Source organism: Erythrolamprus reginae, chromosome 1 (genome assembly GCF_031021105.1).
Source record: "Erythrolamprus reginae isolate rEryReg1 chromosome 1, rEryReg1.hap1, whole genome shotgun sequence".
Classification (NCBI taxonomy): domain Eukaryota; kingdom Metazoa; phylum Chordata; class Lepidosauria; order Squamata; family Dipsadidae; genus Erythrolamprus; species Erythrolamprus reginae.
The window spans coordinates 241,164,372-241,176,436 of NC_091950.1; the positions used below are offsets into that span (position 1 = coordinate 241,164,372).

The 12,065-nt window shown below is 41.9% G+C and overlaps 1 protein-coding gene across 1 annotated transcript in view; it reads right to left on the reverse strand.

The window, feature by feature from the left end:
* Positions 1-12,065, reverse strand: part of SLX4IP (SLX4 interacting protein) — a 100,208-nt gene that overhangs the window by 18,657 nt on the left and 69,486 nt on the right. Inside the window, exons 6-7 of the mRNA XM_070732643.1 lie at positions 9,678-9,752; positions 6,115-6,203 (exon numbers count right to left, since the gene is read on the reverse strand). Of these exons, the coding sequence (XP_070588744.1) occupies positions 6,115-6,203; positions 9,678-9,752 (164 nt within the window). The remainder of the gene's footprint in view (positions 1-6,114; positions 6,204-9,677; positions 9,753-12,065) is intronic.

Genomic DNA, 12,065 nt, shown 5'->3' on the forward strand with positions numbered 1-12,065 from the left:
TGTCCTTCAGTGGTTCTCCTCCTACCTCTCTGGCCGGTCGCAGTCGGTGTTAGTGGGGGGCCAGAGGTCGACTCCTAGGTTTCTCCCTTGTGGGGTGCCTCAGGGGTCGGTCCTCTCCCCCCTGCTATTCAACATCTACATGAAACCGCTGGGCGAGATCATCCAAGGACATGGGGTGAGGTATCATCAATATGCGGATGATACCCAGCTTTACATCTCCACCCCATGCCCAGTCAACGAAGCGGTGGAAGTGATGTGCCGGTGCCTGGAGGCTGTTGGGGCCTGGATGGGTGTCAACAGACTCAAGCTCAACCCGGATAAGACGGAGTGGCTGTGGGTTCTGCCTCCCAAGGACAATTCCATCTGTCCGTCCATCACCCTGGGGGGGGAATTATTGACCCCCTCAGAGAGGGTCCGCAACTTGGGCGTCCTCCTCGATCCACAGCTCACATTAGAACAACATCTTTCAGCTGTGGCGAGGGGGGCGTTTGCCCAGGTTCGCCTGGTGCACCAGTTGCGGCCCTATCTGGACCGGGACTCATTGCTCACAGTCACTCATGCCCTCATCACCTCGAGATTCGACTACTGTAATGCTCTCTACATGGGGCTACCTTTGAAAAGTGTTCGGAAACTTCAGATCGTGCAAAATGCAGCTGCGAGAGCAGTCATGGGCCTACCTAGGTATGCCCATGTTTCACCATCACTCCGCAGTCTGCATTGGTTGCCGATCAATTTCCGGTCACAATTCAAAGTGTTGGTTATGACCTTTAAAGCCCTTCATGGCATCGGACCAGAATATCTCCGAGACCGCCTCCTGCCGCACGAATCCCAGCGACCGATTAGGTCCCACAGAGTGGGTCTTCTCCGGGTCCCGTCAACTAAACAATGTCGGTTGGCGGGCCCCAGGGGAAGAGCCTTCTCTGTGGCGGCCCCGGCCCTCTGGAACCAACTCCCCCCGGAGATTAGAACTGCCCCTACTCTTCCTGCCTTCCGTAAACTCCTTAAAACCCACCTTTGCCGGCAGGCATGGGGGAACTGAAACATCTCCCCCGGGCACGTTTAATTTATGCATGGTATGTCTGTGTGTGTGACTGTTAGCATATGGGGTTTTTTAAATATTTAAATATTTTAAATCTGTCGGATTGCTTATGATTTGTTTTTTACATGTTGTGAGCCGCCCCGAGTCTTCGGAGAGGGGCGGCATACAAATCTAAGTAATAAATAAATAAATAAATAAATAAATAATTGCAAAAAAGGATGTCATAAATAGTAGAAGGACAGAAGAAAGAGATTCTAAAATGTAAAACAATAAAAGAAATCTTTTTTTTTGTCTTACATTTCAAACTTCTAAGCATACATATGGAGTTGTTTGTTGTTCAATGTTTTAATTGCTTCAACTCTTTGGGAACCAATGTTTTGTCAAAGATTTCTGCCAGTAACTTCTTATAACTTGTAGCTTCAGTAATCTTATCTAACCACCTTGTCTTCAGTTAGTCTCTTCTTTATATTTTCATTTTTCCCATCGTCATGGTCTCCTCCAGTGGTTGTTTCTTTCAAATTATATGTCCAACGTACATAAGCTTTAGCTTCATTATTAGTGCTTCCGGTGAAAAGTCTGGTTTGCTTTCATCTAGTATTTAATTATTTGTTGCTGCTGTCCATGATGTTTTCAACTATTTTGTTCAGCACCACAATTCAAAGACAACCATTTTTCTTTGTTCAGCCTTTCTGACGACTCAGCTCTCACAGACAAAGCCACAACCCTGACAACACCTCTGCTGTCACTGTGATGTTTCTGCATTCAATATTTTGATCGAATTTGTCATATTTTTCTCCCAAGCAACAGAGGTGTATTTCATATCCAAGGTCATTATCCCTGTGAATATTAAGCCTTTTGCATCCTCAGAAACGAGTCAAAAGTGAAGAATGCCACAGTGCTCATTGTGGGCATAAACTCAGACACAAAGAAGCAAAGAGAAAGGAATAAGGCGTGTGCTCTTTCTCCTGTCAGTTCCTTCAAGAGGTAAACAGAAAAACTTCCTTATCCTCTCCAACAAACTTAAGCTTTTGTTTCCTTGATCAGCATAAAGCTCACCCAGATTGAGAAGACATATGAGTATAGTCTTGAGTCCCAAAGGTGGTTTTTCAAGAGGCAACTGAACTTTCTTGTTTTTCTTGGAAGACATTTTGCTTCTCATCTAAGAAGCGTCTTTCTTTAGCTCTGAATGGATGATGGGGAATGGAAGGATTTATATTCCTTGCAGATAGCTGATAATTTGCATTCTTTTAGAGCAGTGGTTCCCAACATGGGACCAATGCACCACAGAGGGGGCAATTTGATTCTTTAATGGGAGCAATTGGAAACTTGCTTAAACCAAGTTAATGGCCTTCTAGGCTTCCTCTGCGAGAGAAGGAGTTCACTTTTTGTATAGAAAAAATTATATGTCACGGGTGTGTGTGTGTGTTCTGTCGAGCTCTCTAGTAGAATCCTCCCAAAAAATGCACAGATACAATTTCAGACACACACACGTTTGAAAATTCAAAACAATGTTCTTTATACCGAAAATGCAAATAAACAGAGCACTCTTTTTGTATAGCAAAGAGCACTTGTCTCCAAACAAATGGGTAATTTGTACAAGTCCCTTATCTGTTCTGTGATACTTAGCTTGCAGCTGTGAGGCAATTCACAGTCCTTTTTCTTTCACAAAGTGAAACACACTTTGCTCTGGTTTAGTTTCAAAGTGGGGAAAAATCAGCACACAAAGATCAAAGTCAGCAAAGCAATCATGAAACACAATGATCAGATAATCCTCCACAATGGCCAAACCCACAGGCTGCTATTTATAGCAGCCTCACTAATTACCACAGCCCCACCCAACCACAGATGGCCTCATTTTCTTTGATAATAATCTCTCAGTTGTTGTTGCCTATGCATCGCTCTCCGCATGCGTGGCGATGCATTAACTCTTGTTCCGAATCCAAGGAGGAGCTAGATAATTGATCTCCTTCTGAGCTGTCTGCCACACTTTCCTCCTCCCTGTCACTCATGTCTTCTTGGTCAGAGGAGCCTTCATCAGCAGATTCCACCGGGGGCAAAACAGGCCTGCAGCATGTGGATGTCTCCCCCACATCCACAGTCCTTGGGGCAGGAGCAGAGCCAGAGCTAACCACAACAGTGGGGGGTAGAGGCATCAGGATTTTAGAGATGCTTAGATGGAGAATGGCCCAAACAAGGTTGGGAACCATTGTTTTAAAGAGTGGTTGAGGCCACTTGGAGGTTTATCTGTTATCCTCAGGGTCACCCAAGTAGTGCAGATGGGAGTGGAGCCTTCCATTCGTAACCTTCCAGTCAGAGCTGAGGAAGCTTCTTGAGAAGCGAAACATCTTAAAAAACCAAGAAGTAAGTCCAGCTGCCTCTTGAAAAAAGCACCTTTGAGACAGAATCTCCATAGACATTTAGCAATATAGTCCTGATCAGCCTGAAATGAAGCCATACAATGAGGCAACGGAATCTAGAGGTACCCAAATGCTCTTTCAACACAGGTAGTCCTCGAATTATTGGCTGTTCAAAGTTAAACCATTGAAAAAAGTGACTTGTTTTTTTTACATCTACGACAGTTGCAGCATTGCCCATGATTACATGATCAAAATTTGAGTGCTTGGCAACTGGCATGTATTTACAATAGTTGCACTGTCCCAGAGTCATGCGATAACATTTGTAACTTCCCAAACAGTTTTCAGCAAGTAAGGTCAAGTGGGGAAGATTTGCTTAATGACCATATGATTGACTAAACCGGGGGTAGGCAAAGTTGGCTCTTCTATGACTTGTAGACTTCAGCTCCCAGAATTCCTGAACCAACCATGCTAGCTCAGGAATTCTAGGAGTTGGAGTCCACATGTCACAGAAGAGCTAACTTTGCCTACCCCTGGACTAAACTATTGTAGTGATTTGCTCTGACAAAAAATGTTATAAAATGAGGAACAGCAGCCTTGCTTAGCAAGATAAATTTTGGGCTCAGTTGTGGTGATAAGTGGAGAACTACCTGTATTTAGAAATCTGGCAGTCGATTGTGTTCTAATGTCATGAGTTCCTCCATTAATCCACGTGGATATGGCAGTCCAGTCTTCAGATCCCATGGGGGGAAAGCATCAATGCAAAGCTGTTTCCTGAAGTTAATTATTCTTATGATGGCAACTTTAAATGACCCTGGTTGAACTTTAAAAAGAAAACTAAATTGGCTTGGCTACTCCAAGCAGCAGATAACCAGGAAATTCCAGGAGTACAAATTGGATTGAAAAGCTTGGAACCACACCTTGGTAGAAGACAATGGCAGATCAAGACTGCATTGCTGCCAAGAAAATAAGAAAGGAATCATTTTCCTTCCTAAGGGCTGGTATCTTGAGGTTTTATAACCCGATAAAAATAAAACCAGAGCTGAAATATCTTTAATATCCTCTGTGCTTAGTTGAACTGCCAACAATTACTATGTGGCCAATAGGCCAAATGACCTGATGAAATGATAATTTGATTTATTAAAAGAAATGTCAGCTCAGAAATGATGGTTTCATTTATTAAAAGAAATGTCAGCTCAGATGAAGGCTAATTCTCTCAGTTTAATATCTTTAAGAGTGGGACAGTTGCAGTCTAACTCATGTGTCCAACCCTAGCAAATCTGCGGAGAGGGGCGGCATACAAATCTAATAAATAATAATAATAATAATAATAATAATAATAATAATATCTAACAAAACAGCAGCAGCTACAGCAACAATAATAATGCATTGAAAAATCTGCAAGAATTACCATTTGCATGCAAGCAAGTTCTGGTGGAACTATAAAATAGAGAAAATCAAAGAAAATAAAGAAACTAAAGTTCTCTGGGATTTTAGAACTCAAACAGATGGGTACAACATGTCATACTTAGCCACTGTTGATAAGAAAGACAAAAAAGTCTTGCTAATACGTAGATGTGGCAGTGCCTGGAGAAAAGCACAATAAAAGAGAAAGAATTGGAGAAGATAGCAAAATACAATTTTGCTAATTACAAATAGAAATAGAACAACTGTGGCAAAGGAAAGCAGAGGTAGTTCCAAAAGTAATAGGCATGTTGGCTGCAATCCCCAAACTTGAGTACCATTTGAATACCACCAGCATTGACAAATTCACCATCAGTCAATTGGAAAAGGCAGCTTTACTTGGGACAGCTTGCATCCTACACCAGTGATGGTGAACCTATGGCATGCGAGCCGTTGCCCTAGCTCAGTTCCAACGTACATGTGTGTGCCGGCCAGCTGATTTTTGGCTCACACAGCGGCTCTGGGAGAGCATTTTTGGCTTCCAGAGAGTCACCGGAGGGATGGGGAGTGCGTTTTTACCTCTCCGGCTCCAGAGAAGCCTTTGGAGCCTGGTGAGGGTGAAACACGAGCCTATTGGGGTCCTCAGAAGTTCGGAAACAGGCCATTTTCGGCCTCCAGAAAGCCTCCGGTGGGTGGGGGAAATTGTTTTCAACCTCCCCAGGCATTGAATTATGAGTGTGGGTACTCACATGTGCGTGATAGCGCACATGCATGCTTTTTGGGCACCCAAAAAACATCAACAACTGCCTATTCCAGATCCTTGGAGAGCACTTGGTAGGTAGATAAAAATGCTAAATTCAGTCTGAACATCTGACTGACTATCTGACGAATAATATTAATAACGAAATACAGTAGAACAAATGAATGCTCCAAAAGAATACTTCCATAAGTAAAAAAAGAAAGATGAAAAGTACTTAATTTTGTATAGATTGCCACAATATATTAATTTGTATCATTCATATTTGAAATACGTCTTTATGGTGTTCTTTATTCTGCACCTTTAAAGAATAATTTGAATTCATTAACAATACTTACCAGAAACTCACTAATCTCTCTTTTCTGGGTGTGAAGCTCATGAATTCAGAGAACAATTTTTCTATCCAACTTTTAAATCACTTGGCCCAAGAATTTATGTAAAATTTTCCATCCCAACCACATGCCAAGAATCCATGAATGGCAAAGGCTAACACGAAGCCACCCACGTTTCTAACCAGAATGCTCTAAAATATGCTATTTGTTAATATTTTTCATACATACCAGTGCCACACTTTCTTTGACCCAAGAAGATGGATTGGGTTCAAATCTTGAGACATAAATCACAAAACGATCCGGAAATACACGCAATTCTGTATAAGTATAAGAACATATACATTTTGGAAACTTTTTAACATAATGAAACATATGCACTTACTATATTATCTAATCCTTTAGGTTCTTAAACACTCTAATCCTTTAAGGGTTTAAAAAACTTATTTTTGGTCAATTGAGTTCCATAACCCACCCACCCACCCACCCACCCCCTTTTTTTTTTGGTTGACAAGAAAAATTTATTAAAGTGAAGAACTAAATTTGGGGGGGAAATTGCCAAGATCTTTCCATTAGAATATATAAAAATTCTTGGCTGGTTTTTCTCCGATTCGAATTCTATCTTACAATTTTTTTCAAATATTTTAAAAACACTCTTTTATGTCAATCTTTCTGCAAGTTTGATGGCAGATAACATCATCTCACTTATGATGGCAAGGAGAGACACAAAACAAGAAACCAAATGATTGATGTCACATTCTCATGAATTCCTATAACCATTTGTTTTATAGCAAATCTAAAGTCATTTGCCCAGTTTTAATTTCAATTATTTTTATTTCTTCATGGTATTGATTGATTTTCGCTGTTAGCAGCCCTAGATGGTACCCCAACAATACTGTACAGTCTTTCAGTGAGCAAAGATTGGGGCAGATGGGAATTGTAAACTCCATTTTAATATGGTGCAATATTAGAACCAGACCCACGATGGTGAGCCTAGGGCATGCAAGGAATTGCCCTATTGCACAATTTGAAGTTAGTTGGGGGAAAGATCAACATGAGGAAATATTATTTCACTGAAAGAGTAGTAGATCCTTGGAACAAACTTCCAGCAGACGTGGTTGGTAAATCCACAGTAACTGAATTTAAACATGCCTGGGATAAACATATACCCATCCTAAGATAAAACACAGGAAATAGTATAAGGGCAGACTAGATGGACCATGAGGTCTTTTTCTGCCATCAGTCTTCTATGTTTCTATGTCATTCCAGTGTGCATGTGCATGCTGGCAGGCTGATTCTGATCCTTCTGGAGGGCAGGGGTGGCCATTTTCACACATAAGCCTCCCGAAACCTGGGAAGGGTGAAAAATGGTCCAATGGGCCTACCAGAAGTCCGGAGGCTTCATTGAAGTCTGCACACATGCATGGAGGGGCAGTGTTGGGGGGGGGTGCACACATGCAGGGGGGCAGGGCATTGCATTATGGGTGCGGGCACACACCCATGAGTTATCTCTCACATGCCCTTTTGGCACCTGAGCAAAAAAGGTTCGCCATCACTGAACTAGACTCTAAACAAGCTAACAGAATGAAAGGTATGTTGTTACTGTAATGCCCACTCTTAATAACAATATTAACAGCAACACAGAAAGCGGTTAGCTCCAAAGGCTTCCCTTGCCAGAATCATGGAAAAGAAAGAGTCACTGGGGATTTTACTCCGCTAGTCGTTGCTGAATGTAGGGGTGTCACTTATTTCTGTTTCAAGGCTGTGTGCCAGCATTTTCTGAAAACATTTCCATGGTCATGTGGCCAGCATGACATAGTAGAGCACTATTTCCTCCACACCAAAGTGGCACCTATTTTTCTACTTGCACTTGCATGCTTTCAAATTGCTAGGTGGGCAGGAGCAAAATGAAGATGGACACTCTTCGTGTGGCACTCAGGTCTCAAACACTTGGGTCTCAAACACCTTAATTACTGAGACGTTGTGCTGCTGTGCCACAATCATGATGAAAACAAAGAAAACAGCTCCCACCACCACCACCACTACCATCACACACACACAAAAGATATATTCCAGAGAAATCCTATGCTGAATCCTGTAGAGGTTTCATGATGTCTTAAACAGCATGGAGTATGCCAACTCACAAAATCATTTTATTCTAGATTTTCAAAAAAGTAGTTTTTTATGTTGCTATAATTCAAAGCATGATAAAAAATGTTGGAAAACCAACACAGATTATAGTAAAATTTAAAACAGCACTAGAATTTAAATCCACTTTAAGGAAAAGCCATATAAGTAAATACGGTCTTTGCTACTTTTTAAAGGGTAGGTCCTAAAGGGATTGGTTAAGACAGATGATGGCAATATGCATAGAATGTCAAATGAAATATATATGGGGTATATGATTCCCAAGACATTTTCATCCCAAAAGCACTGAGTGTAAAGTCAGAATGGGCTTGATTTAAGGTTTTATCAAAGTAGAGATTACATGTCCAATAGACTTAAATGTTCACAATACTGCAAATACCATATTTAATGGGATTCAAGCAAGTTTTCAGCCAAATAATTAGCTGCTGCAAACATTTTATTTTGGGCAGCCTAAGATTTGATGACATATCCTTCCATATTTCCTTGGGTGCAAAAAAATTGGGAAGTGATCAGGTCCAATGACATCACTTGAAAAGATAAACAAAAGCTGTTTCTGGCAGATATTTGGACTACCCGGTAACCATATGCCTGACTCACAGGGAGACCTCTACTGATTCAGAATCCAAAGACTCAATAAAATGCTGAGTCGAGCCATTGTGGCAGGGAGTCTGGGCTAATTACACTTTCAAGAGCTAATTAGTAAATAGCATGGAATGAAATAGCAGCAGGAAATTCATAACACAAACATTTGCCCCAGTCAAAGAAATAAGCTTCTTCAGAAAAGGGAAGCAAATATGTGTAGACCATCACTTGAAATGAGGTCTTGGGCACACATCAAAGAGTTGCAAGGATTCCTCTCTAGGAAATAGAATCTATGGTTTCACTTGTGATATGGAGCATAAAAATATAAAGAAGGAAGAGGAGAAGGGGGGGGAGAGAGAGAGAAGGGAGGAAAGAAAGGAAGGAAGGAAGGAAGGAAGGAAGGAAGGAAGGAAGAGAAAACATGATATACCCGTGTTTAAAATCAGTTAATATGACCTAAAATGCCTGCTTGGGATATCAAGTGTTTCAACTGGAAGACATGAGCAATTAGCAGTTGAACCTCATTGTTCTTTCTGATGTAAAAGGAGAAACAACTCTCTTTTGTAATTCTGTTACTGAATTATGGATAGGTCAGGATACACTCCCCACTTATCGTTGGCAGAGGATGTTGTACCTTCCTATTGGCCCTAAGAAAAAAAATGGTAATAAAAACTAGAGGAAGCTTCCTTTCAATTCTGTTGCCAAGACAAACTGGCATTATAAATGCCTTTTAATTTATTTGTAAGAGAACAGAACAAGTAAATACTCTTACATAGCGGTTTCCATCCAAGAAGCCATTAGCAAGTTATGGTCAAGCAGTAGAAAGAGAACAACAGAAATCTTTTTGCCAATAAAGGAGAATATTTGTAGCTCAGGGTTGAAATGAGGTAGCTAGGTGCTAGAACTGACAATGTTACCTAGTTTGGGTAATGAAACACCATTGCAAGAAAATAAGTGAGTTCAGAGAGCACCAAGGACTCCTCAAATCTTTCTACACCACACATAGTTTGTTAAAGAATACCATTGGTCCAAAGTACTCAGAGAGGGAGATGTAGGTAGCTTACCACCATGCCGTTGTCCAATACATCGCAGATTAGCCCATCTTTTGACAAAGTAAGCTGAAATGTGAAACTCGTCCGCTGCAACATAAAAGCAAGGCAGGTTTTATGCAGGCAACACAGGTTTATCAAGTATGTGCCTGGATTAAAATTCATATACAAAAACATCATTAAAATTCACTAAGTACATTTTTAAAAGTATGCTAGCTATGTGCATTGTTACCTTAACTCTAGCCACGAAATCCAAAATTGCACGTTCAAATGTTCCAGCACAGGCTTAAGAACCAGTTATAAGCTACAACCTTTTATCTATTCCTTATATCACTCACCTCCAGCCTTGCCAAATGCCACTTTCTCACATTTCGCAATTCTTGGCGCAATCTATCTTTAAGCAATGTAGCAAACCTTTTGGGCTGTTTTTTTAAAAAAAATAAATTCTATATATGAATCCTCCTTTAGTTTAATTTAAAATAGATGGACTTCATTTTTTCTACACACTATAGGAAAAAAGAGGATATCATAAAAATGTTGGAGGCCATTTCCATAAAAATAAAGTATCATAAAGTTGTGTTAAAATATTTCCAGGCACGCTCATTGTTGTCATTAAAAAAAGAAAAGCTATTTTGAGAATTCGGTTCAGACTGGTACAGTATTGCAAAAAAATAATAATTGTAGAATATTTTTACAGTTATTGATTTGCTTCTTTTTATAAGCCCATGACAAAGCATCTGAGCCATCCCTGAAAAAAAAGTCACTGAATGTTTGAAAAGGTTGATCATATTACACTATTGAAAGGTGACTTTGCAGTTTATTCTGTATTACACTGGAATAACAGAAATACAATGATCGATATTTTTTTTTTAAGACTTGTGTTTCGGGTAGAGGAACCTTAAGATCTGCTGAACATCAGTGCCATGAATAATTCAATTAAAGATATGCGCTGTTCTTTAGCCTTTAATCCTTTTTAATGGTTCAAAAAGGTTACATTTTCTTTGGACAAGTTCAGCTAATCTGGAAAGAATCAAGCTAGGATGAAATATACTTTTAAGATTTTGTAATGGAATCCTGGAATGATCGAAATAATGTTTATAGACTTCATACAAGCCTATGGAATTTCTGCATCCTTTATTCTAAAAGAAACCTTAATTCCATGGCCTTGCTATAGTAATCAAACACAGCCTGACTTGGAACTGTACCTTGCTCGGTTCTATAAAATCTGGTCTCAGTAGAGTAATACTGGTAAAGTTTTAGTGGAGACAAAAATGTCTCTTAAGTTTCACTGCATCAATACCCTGGTTTGGACAAAGATAAAGGAAGAAAGGAGTATCCTCATAAGATTTCTCTTCAACTCAGATTTCCAATTCTCATGGCAATTCCTTTTTTACGAGTCAATACCAAGCAATAATTTATTTCCTTTTCTGACTCAGATAATTGCCCTTACATTACTTTACAAGTTAGTTGCCTAACAGTTTTCTCTCTGGAAAACCTTTGATTTCATGTCTATTGTTTTCCTGACTATCAACTCTGCTATGTTGTAGTGATCCCCCGTTTATTGCGTCCCCAACCATTGCGAACAGGGTACTTCGCTATTTTTCAACCCGGAAGTCAAAATACCATCTACGCATGCGGCTTCCCTGGGTCTTCCCCCTCTTGCTGGCGTCAGCGAGGAGTTTCCCCACCGCCCACGCAAACTCCTCGCTGCCGCCCGCCCTTCACCCGCCCACGCCGTTCATTCTCGCTGCTTTCGAGCTGAGTCCTGAAGCGAATTCGCTCCCGGACTCAGCTCGAAAGCGCCGAGAGACAGCGTGGACAGGCCCATTCCTTGGCGCTGTCTCTCGGCGCTTTCGAGCCGAGTCCGGGAGCGAGTTCGCTCCCGGACTCGGCTCGAAAGCGCCGAGAGACAGCGCCAAGGAACGGGCCTGTCCACGCTGTCTCTCGGCGCTTTCGAGCCAAGTCCGGGAGCGAGTTCGCTCCCGGACTCGGCTCGAAAGCGCCGAGAGACAGCGCCAAGGAACGGGCCTGTCCACGCTGTCTCTCGGCGCTTTCGAGCCGAGTCCGGGAGCGAGTTCGCTCCCGGACTCGGCTCGAAAGCGCCGAGAGACAGCGCCAAGGAACGGGCCTGTCCACGCTGTCTCTCGGCGCTTTCGAGCCGAGTCCGGGAGCGAGTTCGCTCCCGGACTCGGCTCGAAAGCGCCGAGAGACAGCGCCAAGGAACGGGCCTGTCCACGCTGTCTCTCGGCGCTTTCGAGCCGAGTCCGGGAGTGAATTCGCTCCCGGACTCAGCTCGAAAGCGCCGAGAGACAGCGCCCCCCGGACCCCCAACCCGGGTTTGGGGGGCTGCTAGGAAGCCCCCCATGCCGGCGGCAAACAGCCGCGCCGCCCCAAATCTTCGGC